The following is a 21,091-nucleotide window of genomic DNA, read 5'->3' on the forward strand; positions in this document are numbered from 1 at the left end:
CTTTCTGAGAAGAAATGTCTCCTGATTTCCAACCTGAACCTCACCTGGTGCAACTTGAGGCCATTCATATGTCATTGGTCTTAGATCAGCATTGTAAGTTGTTATGTCTCTAGACAGAATTTAAACATGCAATTTATTTGAAATATAATACCTTAATAAACTTGTAACATTTGTGCCACATTTTAAAATTGAATTTGAAAGTACTTAATAGTTTGACATATTATGCATTCACTCACTCTTATGAAGAGGATACTGTGAAAGTTGCATTTGTGTGCAGTCATAAGACAACACAATGAAATGAAAAGGTCATGAATTGTTTTTCATTTCAGCACAGCTACTCTGCTTACTTTTATATCCTCATTTTAAAATCGTAACCCGGGGCACTATCCCATTAACGTAGGCTCTAAACATACAGGGCAGGTCTACTGCCCTCCTATGACCAATGACAATTTAAATAGATTATTCCTTACTGATTTTGACTCAATGATAAGAACTTTTCAGTTGCTTGGGGGTGTTTTCTGTAAAGACATGTAAGTAATTTTTTATGAAATTATGTTGATACAACACATAAAATAGGAAATAGAAAACTGCAGCCATATAACAGTAATAAATGCTATAAGTAGTGTTACAAATAAGGTACAAAAATATAAAATAGTGTTATATAACATAAACTAATATATAGTAAAACAGCAATATAGGAAGGAGAGGCCAAGGGAACTAAATTTGTTCAGCCTGGAGAAGAGGCTGAGGGAAGACATAATTCTACTACCTGAAGGGGTGTTGTAGAGAAGGCAGCACAATTGTTCAGGGGTGCATAGCAAAAGGACAAGAGGCAACAGCTACAGCTTGCAGAAGGGAGAATGCTGACTAGACATATGGAAAATAATTTGCACAGTGAGGATGTCACAATGCTGGATCAGGCTGCGCAGAGAGATAGCAAAATCTCCAACTGCAGAGATGTTCAAAGCTCAGCTGGACGGCCCTGAGCAGCCTAGCTTAGAAGTTGGCTCTGCTCTGTACAGAGGCTGGGCTAGATGACTGCCAGATGTCCTTTACAAGTAAGCTTGTGGGTATTTTGCCTCAGATCCCACCCATTCTAAATGAGTTCAGTTTTCTCTTTCTTCCAGCCATGTTTAGTTGGCTTGCCCCAAGTAAATGAACACAGTAATCCCCCTCCTTCCCCATCTCAGCTTTCTCCTTTTCTGATAAATGGGTCAGTGCAGCACCAAGTCACCCATGAGGCTGTGGGCTGGAACCAGGGCTCAGGAGGATCCAGAGAGTCACTTAACTTGTAGCAGCTTTGAGATGTAAACTCCCTTAGGAGACACCTAAGCCTTACCTACTTCGCCTTTGTACAAGGAGAACCTTTTCTGCACCTTTTAAGGTAGCTGTAAGCCAATTTTAAAGACCACGGTGACCTTTTCCACAGGGAAATCACTCATTATACGTATTTTCACTAGCATTAATAGAAACTCATATCTTAGCTGCTCACAAAGGTCACAGTCGTCTGTTGATGAAGGCGATATGGAAAATTGCCCTCATTCATTCACAATCAGTAAAACCAACAACCAGAGCGATATGTTAACACAGACTTATTTCATTTGGACTGCCCAAACTGTTGTGCGGTATAATGTGTATGCTAATGAACTGTAATTTACAGTTAATGACATTCAGGAAACAGGCCATTTTTCTAGTTTACGTACAGAGGCCATCAGTGTGTCCCGTTATTAATTGGCAGTGCAGTAGGCTAACAATACAAATGCTCTGCTTGCCAGCTAAGCTGATTCTAACGTAATGTGCACTTAATAAATCGGTACACACTTTTCTTAATTCAAAATTAACATCTTCTTTCATCTGGTGAAATGCTGTAAGAGTGCCCATTTAGCAAAATGGAAATTAAAGCCTTTTTCTATAGGAAAGAGAATGGTGAAGTGACAACAAAGCACGGCTGGTAATTCCTCATTGCTAAGAATTGGAGTTGAGATGTAATTTGAATTGTAACTGAAAATTTTTCCCTCCATGGCTTGAATTACGATAATGTTAATGATTTATATACGCTAAGTACCTTCTTGCGTAATCTTTTTTACAAAAGAATTTTACGAGGACCATTAGGAGCAGTTAGCTGTCAGTGGGTAGGAGTTTGGACACCAGCAAGGTGGTCAAACCTTAACATCCCAGTTACATCAAATCCATGCAGAAGGGATGTTGCCTGTTGAACCCTTTGATTGGGGCATACAGAGAGACCCCATTCAAAGCAACAGAAATATTCCCACTGGTTTCAGTCTATGAATTAACCATGTTTGTAAATATGATGGAAAATTATATGGAAATTTAAATTATATCTGTAGAAATTATTTATTTATTTACTTTTTAATTCTCTCAGTAATTAAAGAAAAATATTGAATAGCCATTTGCCCAACTGGCAAGATGTGTTGGAAACACCTATATTTTGGTAAAATATAAATATAATGAAAGAGTCGTTGATAATTCTAGACTCCCAGAGTTGATGTTAGCATCTTGCCTAACCTATCTTTTCATAAAGACTCTGTGTACCTGAAAAGGTAGCCCTAAACTATTTTCAGAGATCACAGGGACCTTTTCCACAGGGAAGCCTTTAAAGATACAACTAAGGGACAACAGAATGAGAACAAAAAGGACTAACTCCTGCTGTATGCATAAACCTGAAGTCAGTCTTATTAAAAAGCCATTAAGAGCTTTCACATGCAGGAAAGCATTTCTGAAGGAGTTAGGAAGCAGCCAACTTCAGACAAGTGTTGGCAAGTATTACATAGCTAATGTTTATATCATCCCCTACCAGCAAGGGCCTGCCTGAGCAGTTTGCAAAATGATGTGCATTTAAGCTGTAATTCAGCATGCTGGTGTCTTACTTACCATGACTATGAGCAGGAAGCTATACAGAAGTATCTGTAAGGATTACTTTTTGGATACACAGAATTTTAAGACACACTGATTATCCTCCTCTCCTTGTGAGATTGCGTTGATATTTAAAAACTTATAAGAAATGGGATCTCAGCTGCAGGGTTTTACTTAGCTGCTCATACTACACAGATTCGCACATGTTGTTCTTACCACAGAGAATCAAAACTGTGGAAATTGAATGATCTCTGTCAGGTGCAACAGAGTCTGGAATCAGTTGTGGTGGAGGGGTCAGAAAATTTAGCAAAAGGAAAAAAAATTAGCTTTCCTGTTGCATAATAAGATGTACTACTCATAAAGGTTGCCAAAATGTTCTTTACGGGACTGTTATGAGTCTCAGGTATTTGTGCAAAAGGTAGACAGACAATCTGTCATAAGTATCTCTCTTTTAAAAATTTATAAATAAGAAGTTTTAATTGAAGAAGAAGAATATAAATAAGAAGTTTTAATTTGATTCATTTGAAGGCAGAAGAAATAAATATAGATGAGTATGAAGGTCCTGGCTACATAAGTAACTCTGATGGTTCATGGGTGGCTCAACATGTAAGTTTTCTGTAGCAGAAGTCTTCCAGCAAGAACCAGCTTAATAGCCTATATTGTGAATAGAGAGAAGGTGCTTTTGAAGCAATTACCATACAATATTTTACTTGACATTTAAATTTCAAAACATCCCATATTTGTGTTCTGATTACAAACATGTACATGCAAAAATCAAGCAAATTCAAAGAGAAGTCTAAAAGTCAGAAAGACATTTCAGCTGTAATTCACATTGGGAAGACGAGGGGAGAGCTTAAAATCTGATTCCTTGTGTGATGGAGAGAGCAGCTCTATGAATTTTTCAGACATTTTTCTGTTTTAAGCCTGTATTCAAACATGGAGCTGATTTTTTTGCAGATCTTGATGGGATCAAGTGAAACTTTCAAAGCAGGGCATGACTTACACTGGCCCAGAACAAGACAAAAACTAGATTCATTAACAAGTTGCAAGAAAAGCCCAGATGGGCATCATTGTGCTGAATGTTCTACTGCCTGTAAATGCTGAGGGAGGAAAACCTGGAAGAATGGGGAAGAAAAAAAAAAAAAGAGGGAAGGGAAGGGAAGGGAAGGGAAGGGAAGGGAAGGGAAGGGAAGGGAATTGGGAAGGGAATTGGGAAGGGAATTGGGAAGGGAATTGGGAAGGGAATTGGGAAGGGAAGGGAATTGGGAAGGGAATTGGGAAGGAAATCATGGATACAAGGAACCTGGGGAAAGAGGTGCAAGGGCTTTAAGTCAGAGACTGGTCTGAACCACTTAGTTCTACCAGAAATAAAATGTTTCTATCAAAGAATGATTACAACGGCAAAATCTCTGTAATTATCTAAGCAAAATAGGCACAAATATTTTTGAATACATTAAATATATTGAAAATGTAATTGTTCAAAGAAACATTATAGACTGATAAATATAGGTACAATAATAAGCAAGTTTCAACTGAAAGAACACTTAGACACATTTCATATAATTAGGAAATATGTAGATATACAGTTTCAAAAATAATTAAGCAAATTACAGGAACAAAAGTCCGTCAAGGACTGCAGCATTCAAAAGGCACTATTTCTGGCACTGGCAGTCCTTGAGCCAAACTGCTGGTGCTTTTCAAGGCAGCATCCCTCAACACGTGTCCTGCTCAAAGCCTCTTCCCGTAATCCATGGGAGAGGGACAGGCCACTAGACTAGATAAATGTCTTTTCACAAGAGTCGATGTGAACAAAAATTTTAAATTCACTTCTATAGCTGTCAATCGTATCTTGTTTTTTTTCGTACTTAAGAAGTAATGTGGTATTGCAATCAACTGGAGTTAGGAAATGTAAGAAAAGGTGGATTTTTTTTTTTTTATTAGAAACGATGTTGTAGAAGTGTGTACCTGGGCCTCTCTGAGCTTGGGTGGGTTCAGCGTCCATACCTGGAAATTCAGAGGTCCTTTCATCCATAAGCATACAGGTTGCCTGTGCAGTTTGCATGTATAAGCACCAAAACATCCAGCTGCTTCCTTTCTGAACTAAACCCGAATCTTCCCTCTCACATTTCTAACACAATAGGCAGATCCTTACCTTTTCTTTTTCCTTTTTTTTTTTTTTTTAATTCAATTTTTAGGACTATCAGGAAGCTTCTAATTTGGAGCAGTTTGTGACTCGTTTTCTTCTGAAGGAGACACTGAACCAGCTTCAGTCCCTCCAGACCTCCCTGGAGTGTGCCATGGAGACCACGGAGGAGCAGACTCGGCAGGAAAGGTCAGCAAACTGCAGTGACGGGCATGAGGAGTGAGTGGGGTCACCACCGACCTCCGAGACCATTTGATGTTTCATTCAGCACCCTGATGTAGGGAATCACCGGAGAAATAAGGATATATTTTTTATTCTGCAATGGAGCTCATTGATAGTAATAGGAATTTTCCTCAAATTGAATCCAGGCAGTTTCCACTCTGATCCTATGTTGAGCTGCATGTAGGGCTGAGGAACTGCTGAGAGTGAGATCATTTTGTTGCATCCTAGTCTCTGCTCCTTTGACTTCTTATAAAACCCATTGACTATTTAATATCAAATGCAGAAGCCAGAGCAATGCAAGGTGAAGAGGTCTGAAATTACCAACATCGACTGCCTCCTTGTTTGCTTCTTCCAGCTTTATGTCTTTTTTTGTTTGTTTGTTTGTTTTTTCATTCCTGGTTGCACAACAGTCCCAAGATTGAGAAACAGCCAGGGAGTTGCTTGTTACAGCTTCTTGCTGTAAAATGGGGCCCACAGTATTGGTTTACACCTAAATCTATAAACTCTCCATCACCTGGGCAATCTATACCCAGGTTTATCTGAATTTAATAGCATCACCTCATAGATGAGAATTTGTAGGATCAAGGATCAAAATATTTTTGAAAAGGAACTTGGCTTCACGGATTTGTTTTCCTTGGTATGTTACTGTTTAAGATGATAGGGAAAGCAAAGTACAAACTGTTTTTTCATGGGCAAAGATCTCAGTGCTTCGTATGTTTCAAAACACATTGCTTTTTCATGCTTTTTCTTGGAAACGTCATTTTCTTGATTGCTTTGCTGTTGGATATGAAGTTCCTGAAGTACATGGACAACATGCTGGGTGGGGTTTTGTGCTGGCAGCTTGACCACAGGATCAAGCAGGTTTTGGAGGATGAGGGTGTACAGGGTATGCACAGTATAAGTACCCATATATTCATGTATACTTCTTTTTAGGCTCCCCACACAATTAGTGGGAGAGAAAGAAGTCTCTAATGGCCAGTTCAGAGCTGGAGCTTAACTTGGATGCTCTAAACCATCCTCTGCAGTAATCACAGGCTTCTTCTCTGACTTGCCTTTTAGGATAGCCCCTGTAGAAAAAGTATCTAGAAAAAAGTGTGGGAAGTATCTTTGTAACTCGACCCACTAACTTGGTGTATAGAATAAGGAGCTGTGATACTTTTGAGCCAAATATAATCTTCCCCATTTTCTGAGGTAGCAATAGAAACGCCAGACAGACTCAGCGCTTTAACTACAGCTATTTTGGAGAAAACTGGGTTAGTTTCTACTGCAGATGCCTGAGACCTTTTGTAAAATCATCTTTAATTATGCTTAACTTAACTGAGGGGCAAAATGTCTGAGAGTCTTCATGCTGGGAAACTGCCATAATTTGGCTTAAAGTTAAGAGATTTTATCCTGTTTGTGTGCTGCAGCAAGTTCCATCCTAAAATATCTCCTTAATATAGTTAAATCTTCTCAATTTAAAGTTCATCCCTCACTTTCAGCTCCTCTTATGATCCCAGTTCCTCTGCAGAGGTGAAAGAAAACTCCTGTGAACCACAAGACACTGTGGGACTGGCTCCTCAGGCTAGGGCAGATCCACATCACTGTGGCAGACCTCGAGTTTTCCTTCCCTAAAAGATAGGTTTATGACATCTTAACTTTCCTTTTTTTTTTTTTTTTCATTCTTTAATGACTAGCAATCTAGTCTAGTCACTGAAGACACTAAAAGCACAAGTGATTATTTGTAGTGAAAATCTGGAAAAGAATTCAGTAGTCTCAGTAGGTCTGTGTCCTTTTTTAATTTAAAGGGGCAGATACAAGGACATTAAAACATGCTTGTGAAAACAAAAAGAGGAGACATGCTCTCGCACATGCATTAACTTATGAACTGTCCTGTGTTTCTGTGTAGACAAGGTCCAACAAAACCAGAGGTGCTCTCAGTTCAGTGGCCAGGAAAACGTTCAGCTCGAAGGCTGCAAAGGAACAACAGCCTATCGCCAAACAGCCCTCATTTTAACACAGGTAAGGCATGTCACATTTTAGATATATACAAAACATATGCGTAAACATACACACAGAGAAAAATATATGTTTGTCTTCCTCTTAAAGCTTTAATATAGATGTGTGAACTCATTCAGGTACTTTACTGTCAGAAATCAACCTTCAGTTTAATACAGGAAATATTAGCTCAAACTGTAGGGAAAATAAATATGTAGCCAAAGATCTGAACCAAAAAAATATATATGTATGTAAATATGGGCCAAACTGGGATATTGTTTTGGGACTGTTGGTTGAGCCAGCATTTCTTCCGTAATATTTATAGCCTGTAGATAAGAATGAAAAAGTGAGGACATAACTTACACAGAAGCAAATTCTCATGGGATGACTTACATCCCAGCTGAGGGGAACAAACAAAAAACAGAAAAGGAAAATACAAAATCTGAAGGAAAAGAATTATTTCATTTATTAAATTGTTAAAGGTTATACAAAAAAAATCTGATATGGCATCTGTGGGATGTATTTGAAAGTAATCACAGACTCCCAGAGTGGCTGAGGCCGGCAGGGCCCTCTGGAGCCACCCGGTGCCACCCGCGCCCAAGCAGGGACACCCAGAGCAGGGTGCCCAGCACCACGTCCAGGCGGCTTCTGAAGGGCTCCAAGGAGGAGACCCCACAGCCTCTGGGCAGCCTGTGCCAGGGCTCCGTCACCCGCACAGCACAGAAGGGCTCCTGGTGCTCAGGGGGAGCCTCCTGGGGGCCAGTTTGTGCCAGGGAGTTTGTGTCCTGGCACTGGGCACCACCAGACACAGCCTGGCTCCGTCCTCCCTGCACCCTCCCCTCAGGGATTTACAGGCAGTGATGAGATCCCCTGAGCCTCCTCTTCTCCAGGCTGAGCAGTCCCAGCCCCTTTCCTTCTAGGAGAGCTGCTCCAGGCCCTTCATCATCTTCGCGGCCCTTTGCTGGACTCTCTCCAGTATGTCGAGGTCTCTCTTGTACTGGAGGCCCCAGAACTGGACAGTCCTCCAGGTGTGGCCTCACCAGTGCTGAGCAGAGGGGCAGGATCACCTGCTGATGGTACTTTGCCTGATTCAGCCCAGGGAAACATCAGCCCAGGGTAACATCAGCATGTAGTTTTCTTTCTGTGTTGGATTTCTACAGTATCTTAAGAAGAAAGAAAATCATTCATACAGACAAAATCATGCTTTACCTTAGTTACTCCAAAATGAACATTGAAGTAATGGCAGCACATTCTTTTCAGAAGAAAAATAATTTGCAAGCTAAGTTAAACATTTCTACAAAATAAATAAATATACTATGTTCCAGCATTTAGTAACATTTTACTCTTCATTATTTATGTTTTCCAAAGGCTGGACTGAGGAAGACAGCCAGTGGATGACCCAGATAAACAGACTCCAGAAGCTGATTGACAGGCTGGAAAAGAAGGTGTGCATTTCTGTTCTTCTGGTTGTTCTCTCACTCTCAGTAAAGATTTATGATGCGATCCTGAAACCACAAATGCTCATCAACATCCCAGTGACAATCTTCCCAATCAATAATGCCTGAAACTTCAACACCGCCTAAGTGAGCTAACACTCATTATGTGCCTACATTTTCCTTTTACCTTTTTCATTCCTGTTTCATGAGAGCACAATCTACTAAATATTTACAGCACTTATTTTTGGAGCTGACAAATTGTCAAGCGTCTTTAATGCTGTATGTGCACATACTGTATGTACACAAAGCACACTCCATGCACATAACAGTAATAATACAAAAAAACAGCATCCTGGGATAGTTAAGGTTGTCACCTGTGTAACACGGTTTGGAAAAAAATGGCTAAAATAATAGATAAAGCTCAGGCTCCATGTAAAGCTACGAGATTAACTAATTCTTTGATTTTCTGGATAAAAACAAAAATAACTCGTTATGACAAAACAAAATGGCAAATTAAAAAATAAGCATTTTATTTTGCTTTGAGGTATTTTAACCCTTCCTATGAAACACATAACAACTTGAAAATGGAAGCATAACTTCAAATGAAAAAAAGAAGAAAAACATAAATTTTGAGCCAAAAGTTTGGGTTTTGTGCATGCTTTTCCTTCCTCAAACTCAATCCAACTCCATAGGCAAAGTTTTTCTGATTAATTTAATCAAAATTCTAAAAAATTCTGAAAAAAATATTACTGGTCATTTTTATAACTACTTGTTCCCCATCCACAAGCCCCACCATGAGAAACTGAGTACACCACAAGGAATACACCACAGGCGGACTACTGACAGCCTTTCACACACCATTTACATCACCATGGACCCAACTATTTATAAACATCTGAAATCACATTTCTGTATGACGGGAGGATATTGTTGCATTTACTTATGCTGGAAACTCTGGCAATGACCTGCCTCTGATCCAATGATACCAAGGCTTCCAATGGCTTGTAAAAGGATGAGTAGCGTTAGTCTGTACAGAAAATGTCTATTTATTTTGTTTTCACTCATATTTGTTGCTATCTTAGGTTTTAAAAGTCAGTTTATGTTTCTGTGTGGTGAGGGTTTGCCTGTTTGTTTGGGGGGGGATAAAGAAGAGCAGGAGAAAAAGCAAGGAAAACTGCCTAGTGAAAGGCTGATTTAGTGCTGTCTAACTCAATCTGTCTTCTGTCAAACGTGAACTTAACCATGAATATGTCTCATAAGTCATCTCTTTCCCTCAAGTTCTAAAGTTATACCAAAAAAAATATAATCTTGCTATCTTAAGAGACAGTTTGCAGTACAACTTGAGTCATTCCTTGCTTCTTTTTTCCATAACCTTCCCTAGAAAAAGTTTGCATTGAAAAAATAGGAGAACCACAGGAATACGCATTTTCCCTCAGGGACTATCTGAGGTGCCTGCGCTGACAAATGAGCAATTAACACTCCCCCCCACTCCTTGATGTTCTATGCAAGGCCTGCAGGAGGGGTACAGCTGCACAGCAGCTCATGTGTGGCTGCCGCTGCTGGAGTCCCTGTGTCCATCTCAATTCCACCCACACACCTCTCGGGGGCTCTGCAGCCAGTACGGAATTTGTGCCGGTGAAATGCCTGCTACCCGAGATAAATCAATCCTCATCCAGCTGTAGGCTGATTTTTTATTTTTTTTTTTATCTTGGTGACACAAGAGATGTTTGCAAGAAGAAGCGAAGCATTGCTAACACTAATTTTTGCTCCAGCTGCTATTGCAAATAGTTGTGGAGGGGTTTCAGGCACTAGAACATCCATATGTTACTGGGTTAGAGAGTACTGTGCGTCCCTAGTACAAAAATGTTAATTTTGTGTGCTCTGCTAGCTGGTGTTTGCATGAATCACTGACTCGTGGAGCGAGCGCGCATCCAGTTGTGTGTTCAGCCAGCACGCTGCTTCCTCACTAAGGCATCTGTTTGCTGCTGCTCTGTCTGTCCTCGGAGGCTACTGCAGCAGAGCAGAAATCTTACCTGAAACATTGTGAATGTATTTTCCATGCTAGAAAGTAGTTGCTTATAAACAACACACCTAAAGAAGTTTCATCTGTATAAAGTTTTCTGATGATTTAATAGGAGCTGAACATTTATTTCAAATTACCATCCTTGCTCCTCTCCATAGTCCATGTGATGTCGCTCTTCTCTGAATGAAGTTCAACGTACATTTATGAACAAGCAGATTAGCTACAAATGAAAAACTACCTGCTCAACATTGTAAAAAAATAAAATAACAATAAACTTTACAAACAGCCTGGGTTGAATTTAACCGCTGAAAAGCACGAGATTCCGCAATGCTTGTGTTTGGCTTACAGCTAATAAAGAAGGAATTGAATTATAATTTCTGGAAATATAACAGAAGCCAAGTATTGGAATAGTTTGTTAAAAGCTAAGACCAGAATACATCTGTAGTATTGCAGCATTGCACTTACACTTTTTTTTTTTCTTTTTATCTGCCTGAAAGGACTTAAAGCTTGAGCCATTTGAAGAAGAAGTTTTGGAAGAAAATGCAAGATCTGTAAGTGTTCTTCAAGATAATAAACGTTTGATTTTCAATGCCAGGTATTAACATGACAATCTCAACTTATCTCTGTTGAAAAAGAATCCATTTTAGTCAGCAGAATACATTGTGTAAGAGGCAACACAATAAAATTTAAAATACCCATGCAAAAATCTTATACTGTTTTTTATATTATTTTCAGAGAATACACTCAGACAAAAACTCAGCTTCTGTTAAAAGGAAAAAGGCATCATTGGCAAGATTTATCAGATTTGGCAAAAGAGTCTATGAGGTTTTAGTTTCTCTGCTCCTGATCATCTAACACTACGTACATATTTCAGATACAGTACAGTCTCCCTTCCTGCCAAATCTGACATAGGAAACCTTATCAAGAAAGACGGGAGAGCATCCAGCATAAAGCAATAAACACAAAGTCCCAGAGTGACTGAGGCTGGCAGGGCCCTCTGGAGCCACCCGGTGCCACCCGTGCCCAAGCAGGGACACCCAGAGCAGGGTGCCCAGCACCACGTCCAGGCGGCTTCTGAAGGGCTCCAAGGAGAAGACCCCACAACTTTGTAACTCTGTGATAAAATAAAGAATTTTATGGATCATCTATTTTATTTTTTCAAATGCATTTGATTTGCATTTTGTTAGGTTCAAAGCCCTGAATATAGGAGCGCTAATGTATTTGAATATTTTTGAGATTTCAGAACCAAAAGAGATTATACAATATTGTTAGACAGGTTGCTTGTGAAATCCGTGAGACAACAGTATTGAAAATCAAAGCAGAAACGAGTCAAAATGTGTGCAAAAGGTCAAGATGTGCTAATTAGGAAGCACATGGACTTTCTTTACATACTTCATTAGTAAAGTTGACAAGCTTCAGTGGCTGAATCAGTGTGTAAACTACTTACGACAGCCAAATAATAATCACACTAGTTCAAAATAAATAGGTCTTGTGTACTGCCTAGTGTTTATGAAGATTATTCCTTTTTACAGAAAGGTGGAGAAAGAAAACCTCTCTATTCATCATCTGGCACGAGCTACCTTAGGCATATTATTCAGTCAGAGGTCTGAAATGTAAAAGGCTACAAGAGCACCTCAATGAAACATCTCACTGCATCCAGTTCAGGTTATGGGAATTTGTTATCTTATACTTCACACCTGCCTGTGTACAGATTCATCCACACGTTGACCTTTTTACTGGATATCCCAAAGATCAGCGTTTGCTTTGCACTCTTCCAACCCTGGCACCCAGGGTTCAGACAACTCTCAATTTTTCTAGGGTGGACACTTATTTGGGATGTTTCTTTTCTTTGTCTAGGTGTAAAAGCCACTCCCACAAGCAATTCTCCTTCTCTATTTTAGAGCTAAAACAGGGAATGCAAACGTCAAAGGAACTTCTGTGGGTTCTCTTCGATGATCCCATTTTCTGTTGTTTTACACTAGACTTTTCATTTAAAGTATAGGGAGTTCATAGGACGATATGGCAATATTTTATTTTTATTTATTTTATTTTTTTTTGCACCAGCACATAATGATTGTTCAACGTCAAATGTCCGTAGTAGAAGAGGAAATCGAGGAGTTCCGTCTTGCTCTGAAGCAGTACGTGGAGTCTGCCTCTGCTCAGGGCGGCTGCTTGCAGTAAGTACAATGCTATTGTCCTGGGGCCAAACACAGGTATATAATCTATTTTCTTGAATAACCTCTAAGCGGAGACGGATTATTAATGAAGAACCTGTAGTATCTTCTTTTCTGGCTGGTTATGCATGTGTATTAAGATAGAACTTTTCAAAGACACCAAAAAATCAGAAAGAGATGTCAAAGTAGATGTGTGAACTATCAGCAGTCGCACAAAATCCAATGAATGTAATAAAAATTGAATCTTGGTGTGAAAAAAATGCATTCCCGCTTCCATGCACAACCCCCCTGCCAACGCCATACAGGATACCCCAAATACACTACAAAATTTTTAAAGGCTCTGCAGGTCACCCGTTCACAGCTTCTGGAAGCTCCTAGGGTGTTCGCATTTACTGGAAAACTCATTTGCCATCCAGCATTTGTGCTCACCTGGTAAGCGAGCAACGTAGCAACTTGCTTGCCACTTCTTTGCTTGGAAGCTTTGAAAATCTTTCCCTTAAGTTGTCATTAAAAATAAAGTAAAATAAAAAATCATTCGTAATAAAGAATGAAAAAAAAAATAAAAAAGCAAAATTTTCATTAAAACAAAGTGTATTTTTGCTTTGTTCCTTTAAGAATGAACTAAGACATTAGAACTGAGTTAAGAATAAGTTTCAGTGACTCACCACTGTACTGAATTTCTAAATTTAACAGACTTGAGAAAGCTACTAACATACACATTACCACTATGTGTACCACTATGACTATGTAGACCACTATGAAATAGATATTTTTATAGTGTGTACACAATATGGTTCCTATATATTCAAAGGCTTCAGCGGCTGCCTGCCACATCCCTAATTTATGAGCCTTATTGCTACAAGATCATCACACTTACGGTGATCATATCAGTAGTGTTCATACAAACCAGAAAAAGAAAAGTAACCTGGAAGAACAAATGTTTTCCTTCTGAACATCCAACAAAACGCTGCAGTAATGCAGACCTGTCAGGGACAGAGCTTACACCACTTCAGAATGCAACGTAACAAACGATGGCAAAAACTTAACTTTCCTTCCTACGTTTACAGGCAGTTGGTAAGTCTGCAATGCCACCTACCGGATGGTTTTCAGTTTATGCCTTTGACATGATTTTTTTTTCCCCAACAGTTCTTGATAATTTTTGATATTTTACAATGTACTTTTGCATATAGCAGGAGAAATCTAGTCAGTCCTATAAACTCATTACCTATTATGGTGCTAAACGTAATCAGAGACCAGTTTTCAAGCACATCAGTAGCAAGATCAGAGAAATCTCGGGTACTCAGAGAAATACATATGTATGCTTTTTGTGCTATACAGCTAAACACCACTTTGAGTACCCAACTGCATAATTACCCTACACGTTACGAAGCTGATATGCTCAGGATAATAAGCAGGATGATTCTGTGTAGAGGATGAGAAGTATTTCATGGGTCACCTTTTACTCATGATAAATAACCTGAATAGCATAAAAACAAGTAAATAATAGCAAGAGTTATTATTTTCAAAGCTTATCTTCCAAAGACATCGACCTGTCTTTATGCTCTGCTGCTATTTGCTTCCAAAGCACCTAGGGTACCTCTCACAGAACAGGGCAGACTTTTCATGAAGTAAATCCTCAGTGACGGAGCACAAGTCACTCTGTAAACATCCTTGAGCTGTTCTCTATGTGCAACGTGCTGTATTAGTTGATTTGCTTTGAACCACAGTAGTCTGATTAATTTTCTGTATTACTGATTGGCATTGCTTCGGATAAATGACACTAACTAATGGAGCAATATGAAAAATGAGCTTCATAAATGAGTCCATCATAAAAGTTACTGGGATTAAAAGTTAATAAATAAAAAGCCATGAAAGCACCCTTTAAAATCTCATAGCTTTTTTTTTAAAAAAAAAAAAAAGCTCAGATAATTTGCAGTTTTCTTCTCAAAATTCATGCAATGTTCAATTGTTGTTTTGTTGTTGTTTTCTTTCAAAAATCCCTGTATTTGATTCATACTCTTAAGGCATGTGGGAAAAGATGCATATGTGCAATAGCTCTGTTACACTTGACTCAATCCGTTCTGCCCTCCATTTCCTAGTGTTTCCATACAGAAACTTCCAAATGATTCCCGCTTCATTGTCTATGAGTTCTGGGAGAACAGCAATGCCTGGAATAGGTAAGTTGTGTGGGTTTTGTTTCGTTTGGTTTGGTTTAGAGGGAGAGAGAAGGTTTTGAAGGTTAGAGAGCAATTGTGTAAAAGAACTGAATATGAATTAACTACTGCTAATCAATCTCTTGCTAAATATATAATACTTCAGGAAAAAAAAAAAGGAAAAAAAACTTTAATTTCTATTATACTGTAGGTCATAGACAAAAACAGCAGAGAGACGCAGCCAGTTCCAGACTGAAAAAGTCTGAAAGTGTATAGAGAAAGGTACAGCATCACATGGGTAGTAGCTGATCAGAGACGAGTAGGGAAACAACTTCAGCATAGTTCAGTGGTGATAACGCAGGATGCAACGGGGGCCAACGAAGGAGAGAGGAGGTGCATCACCACCCTGCAACACACGTGAGCATGTGAGCAGTCATGGGGAGCTCTGCCAAGGTCTCCCAAACCCACAGCACAAAATCTCATCAGACAGATTCCCAAAATGTCTCTTTGGGGCCTGAAGGATTAAGTTGTGGTGATCTAAAATCTTACCAGCTGATTTCTAGCCTGCAGCAGGCAGATAGCTAAGAAAATGAGCGGAGACAAAAAGATTTTCCATAACTAATATTAAAAATAAAAAACAACCCTAAGGTCCTAAATCTGTAGGCAGAAACTGTTCTGAAAGCAGATGGAGAAGCCTTAGTATCTTCCCTTCTGAGCACAGCCAGGCAGGTAAGTTTACTGTCAGAAAGACCGAAGAACTCCAGTAACACAGGTCAACACATTTGGAATAAGGACTGCTATACTGGGTCACAACCAAGAGGTGAGCATTAGAGTAACAGTTAACAGTACAGAAAAAAATACGTATTTAACATAACATGCAAGAATGACATATTCTTGCATTATCTATAAGATGGTCTCCTCTCCCACTGTCGTCACTGTCTAAGTTTTGAAACACAAAACCTCTCTTATGGCATGAATTGTAACCAATCTGGTGCGCATATTTAGTCCATTAAAACTTGATATATTCTCATTTTTACAATGATTTAGCCACCTTCAAACGAATTACAGCAAGACATTCCAGAGAAGTAACGTGGACTTCTTGGAAACTCCAGAGCTCATTACAACAATGCTAGTCCCTGGTAAACACCGTTTTTTCACAATATTTTATTTATTGTATATGAAGAGTTCTGTTATATTAGTGTGTTCCTTGTGCACGTCTACTGCATAACAGTACCCTTAGTTAGCTCTGCTTTTGTAAAATATGGAAGAGAAAGGGACTACAAATTTTTTTTAAATTATTATTATTATTATTTTAGGTGGAGAGACAAAATGCAAGAGCAAGAATAAAACCCACAATGTTTTATTTCATACAGTGCAAAGTATTACAATTGCACATTCTATTTAAGAAAACATCTAGAATATCCAATACTATTTGTGAATAGTAAATAGACCCAATTAAAGATTTTCAGGCAAAAAAATGTCTCCTGATAAAGACTCAGTTTAATTGTATTTACAGTGATAGAAGGGAGCCTTAGTTGTTAATAATTGATACTTAGTAACCAATTTACTGTACATTTTTCCTGCTATCATAAAGCATGGTGAGAAAAACAGAACAAAACAAAAGGAACAGAAAAAAAACCACCTAATTTGGAAAAGCAGGGTGCTAAAGATTCCAGATTATTATTTCTAATGCAAACCAATGAGCACACAGCATCTTCCTTTTCAGAGAGATGATAGCTAAGAGAGACAGTGCAGGGCCCTGATTTCCAATATGTCTGACTACAGCCTAAATTGAAAATAATAAAAATCCACATAATTAAAAATAAAAATACCTAGTCCTATACCTGAGGCTCCCTTAAATATATATATTTAAAAAAAAAAAAAAAAGGCAGACAAGAAATTTTCAGAATTCATGAGCCTGCAGTTATGTCAGGGATTCCTGCAGTACTAAGGGGTTGCACTTAATGAACCAAGAATCCCTTCAAATCTTATGTCTTAGTGGGAAATTGCTGGATTTAAGAGAAACTTGGCTGTAGGAAAAAATGCAGCACTTTCCCACATCTTTGTGTCCAAGAACCAGACTGGGTATGACCAGGAGTGGTTTGCTTACCGCTAGGGAAAATACGATTAATACAAAATAAAATGTAACCACCATTTATAAATGACTAAATACAGGAGTGTCTGAAATTGGATTCAAAACGCTCCTTAGAGCATCCCCCCTGCCCGCTAAGAAGGATTTCGGTCCCCAGCTCTGCATCCTGCCAGTTGCCATAGAAACGCCATCTCCCAACCTTGGCTCCTTACGGGGTGGCGCAGCGCAGAGTGATGTGCTCACGGCTGTTTTCACAGTTTTGTAGATTATCTATAATGTAGAAGTCTGTGTGGATATCTGTAGGATATTTTTGTTTGTTTGTTTGGTGGTTGTGCTGGCTTGTTTGTTTGTTGTGTGGTTTTTTTTGGGGGGGGGGAAGTATTTCCCATACATGAGCTATACAAAACATATTTGTATGTGACAGTCAGAATGTGTTTGTGAAGCAACAAATGCTGGCTGCAATGCTACAGGTGGGTTTTATGGAAGAGTTTTAGACACAGTAAACCGGTATCATCGTAAAATCAGGAAGAAAAAACAAAGCAATCTGTTCAATGAGTACATAGATAGACTATTCTACAAACAGATTTACTCTAGGTCAGATGCAACTATGCCTTTTCACACATCTGGGTAAGTAAGAACTGATCCAGTTCTATATCACAATCTGAATCTGACTCAACAAAAGCTACAACCTGAGTCTTCACTCCTCTGATTAATCCTAATGAATACTTACCTGGCTAAGAATGACTCAGGAAGACGTGTGGTTTCAGGACTATTAGATCCTAAAGGAAATTTGCTTACTATCAGTTAATAGAAACCATGACCTATTATAATCACCTGCACACCTGTTAATTGACCAAGTCGCTTCAGGCCAATCTATTCTTCCCCTGTATGGAGAGGTTTTGTCCCTGAAAGTATACAGTTTTCATAGCGTTGCATATATAATGAACATTTCTTTAAACCAGCAGCAACATATACATTATAGCTATTTAGGATTTTTACTTGAGGTAGAAAAAGAAATACTGCTTATGGAAACAAATAAATGAACTCTTCTCCCTTTCAGCATCGTGGTGGGTCCTCAACAACAACTAGAAGCTGTGGCTCCAAGTAATGTCGTGTTGTGTTTTTCATTACAATAACATCAATTTAGCAGTATACAGGTGTGCTAGGTTAGAGATTTATCATGTGATACTGCTCAATATTATGGATGCGATCTTTTCCATTTTAAAATGGGGAGAATAACATGTTTATTGCCTTCTGTTGCTGTGGCTAGTTCAGTGAAATAATGCATTGTAAAAGCTTAAATAAGACAACTATGCTAAACTGTTTACGGTGTACATTTAGTCCAGACAAGCTATCACAGAAAAGTGCATCTTGATTGGCGTGACCAAGTATTTGTGAATACTTTCAGTCTTATATTAATAAACAATTGTTACTTAATGATGTTGTTTTCTCCTTTTACAGAAGAAACAGGCATAAACTTGAACACATATTTTCATAAATGCCTGATGCTTCAGAGAAGCTGTAAGTCATTAATTAGGAGAATAAACGTAGGGACAACTTTCTGTGTTAATACAGAACTTCACTCATTCGGGAAATTTACTGCCTGATACAAACCAAGGCAATGCCATTTTCTCTTAACAGCCCCTATTGCCCCTGTTCTCTCCCCTTCCTCGCAAGAGCAAATGTGTGCCTGTCTGCCAGGCTGCTTTGGATCTGCAGACGTAATGTGTCACAGCTGATGTGCTTTGAACCTAATGTCTTGAGCATTCAGCAAATCCTTCTGTTAGATCAGCTCCTAACACTAGCATTTCACTGAGAAGTCATTAGAGAAACTGCTACTACAGCATACACAACCACAATCCTGGAAGCAGAAATGTTTTCTTCCCTAACGAGACTTGCTGTTGTCCCTTTGTACCTGTCACTTCTTACTTTTCCTTCCTGGGCAGGGTGGCGTGTGTACTGCTCAGATGCCAATCTCACACCTCCGCGACAGGTTGGCAAGCTCTACACACTAAAAGACCACTCTCTCCACTCATCTAGCAGTCCCTGGTTACAAACAGTACCCAAAAATAACTCGAAAGTCACATTCAATAAAATATCTTCTTCCCTGTAGTGTTTCTCCATTTTTGTTTCACCTCAGATATCATGCTGACACATGCAATTAAAACTCGGGAACTTAGACTAAAAACAAGCAATCTTCATTGCACTATGGTTCTGTAATCTAGAAGCTGTGGACTGGACTGAGCCCAAAATTCAGAAAGGTGTCACACTTAGGTACTTGCATGTAACCAAGGCATCTTATCAGTGGTGTTCTGAGTTAAAAATGATTGCCTAAACAAAAGCATCTCGTGCACGAGGTTGGGAATCCCACCTTGCCTCCAGCTCTTAGCTGAGAAGGACACAAGTTTCCTATAGGCTGTGTGTCATTTACTCCAGCCCCATGGTGCTCCTTCAGCTATTCTACAAGACTCACAAGGCATAGATGTCTGCCTTTAGGCAACTGAATCAAACCCTTGGGCAACAAAGTCAATGCAGCCTGGTTCTCTGAGCAAACGTGGGTGTCAGAGAGTGATGGCTACACACTTAAACTTAAGTGTGCGCATTTGATCCAAATTTCAGCTTTAAATCTTACAGCATCGCAGCAAAAGTAAATGTTTCTGAGTCCAAAGCTTTCCCATACTGAATTAGTATCAGCTGCAGCTTTCTTTTCCATCACTGGTTGCTTTAATGACACAGACACTCTTACGTACAGAGATACTATGTGATCCAACAACAGATTTGCTTATCCTGAAAAGGCACCCCAATAGCCGCAGTACACTCTGAAATGACAGATCATTGATGAGTTTAAATCTTTCTCCTCTGTAGCAAAGTAAAATTAAAACTACTCATTTTCCTGAAGGTCTGGCTGACTTATATACTATGCCATAATGTCAGCCCAGTGTACTGCATGGTTTCTTGTCACTACTGATCTAGCAACAAAGGAAATGCAGCGATGTCTAATACTGCTGCAAGCTTATTTGTTAAGTGAAAACTAACACGGTACAGTCAGGTTTGTCATGGTTTTACTTTTCTGTTGTAAGAAATTATCTCCTTGGAGCTTCGTGTCAAACAGGTGCTGGAAGAGAGAAAGACATTCAAGTAGGCCACAAGTCCTCCTAATAGAAAGTCTCCATTTGCTTGCTAACACTCAAATGAATCATTCACAAGAACAAGTTTGAAAAGTTTCTGTCATTTAAGAGTTTTGAGAGAGCAACAGACAGAAATTGCCTTCAACGCATACTGGGGAAAAAGACCCACAGGACTACAAAAAACTACCAGTGATTAAAAACAAACAAACAATCATTCTTTGTAACACTGCTTACCCTATCAGGTTTACCTGATAGGTTCTGGTAGCAGCGGTGCTGCAGGGGTGGCCTCTGTGAGCAGAGCCCAGCAGCTGCCCCAGGTCAGATCAGAGCCAGCTCAAGACGGCTCCAAAATGGACCTGCTGCTGGCCAGAGCCAAACCAAACCAGGGAGTGATGCTGCTTGGGCCTCTGGGAGAGAAGATTGAAGAAAGGGGGAAAAAACAAAAACAAAAAAACTGCTGTGCAACAGCAGAGGGAGGCCCCTGGTGGAGCAGGCTGTCCCCCTGCAGCCCACGGGTCCCACACGGAGCAGATCTCCACGCTGCAGCCCGTGGAGGAGCCCCCGGTGGAGCAGGTGGATGTGGCCTGGAGGAGGCTGCGGCCCATGGAGAGCCCCCGCAGGAGCAGGCCCCGGGCCGGAGCTGCAGCCCGTGGAGAGGAGCCCACGCAGGAGCAGGGGGTCTGGGGGGAGCTGCCGCCCGTGGGGGACCCGTGCTGGAGCAGTTTGCTCCTGGGGGATGGACCCCGTGGTACGGAGCCGTGTGGGAGCAGTTCTTGAAGAGCTGCTGCCTGTGGGCAGCCCCCACAGGCTCAGTTAGGGAAGGACAGCATCCTGTGGGAGGGACCCCACGGGGAGCAGGGGCAGAGAGG

At 39.8% G+C, this 21,091-nt stretch overlaps 1 protein-coding gene across 5 annotated transcripts in view; it reads left to right on the forward strand.

Annotated features, from left to right (window-relative positions):
* Window positions 1–19,206, forward strand: part of NECAB1 (N-terminal EF-hand calcium binding protein 1) — a 61,946-nt gene extending 42,740 nt beyond the window's left edge. The window contains exons 6-13 of one of the 5 annotated variants that reach the window (XM_066990582.1): window positions 5,070–5,206; window positions 7,128–7,240; window positions 8,585–8,661; window positions 11,173–11,226; window positions 12,740–12,852; window positions 14,949–15,026; window positions 16,050–16,141; window positions 18,736–19,206. In XM_066990582.1, coding sequence (XP_066846683.1) covers window positions 5,070–5,206; window positions 7,128–7,240; window positions 8,585–8,661; window positions 11,173–11,226; window positions 12,740–12,852; window positions 14,949–15,026; window positions 16,050–16,141; window positions 18,736–18,833 — 762 coding nt within the window. In that variant the 3' untranslated portion in view covers window positions 18,834–19,206. The other 4 variants (XM_048075266.2, XM_048075264.2, XM_048075265.2 and 1 more) reach the window with 4 other exon arrangements.
* The last annotated feature ends 1,885 nt before the right edge of the window (window positions 19,207–21,091 follow it).

This window comes from Anser cygnoides, chromosome 2 (genome assembly GCF_040182565.1).
Source record: "Anser cygnoides isolate HZ-2024a breed goose chromosome 2, Taihu_goose_T2T_genome, whole genome shotgun sequence".
Taxonomy (NCBI): Eukaryota; Metazoa; Chordata; class Aves; order Anseriformes; family Anatidae; genus Anser; species Anser cygnoides.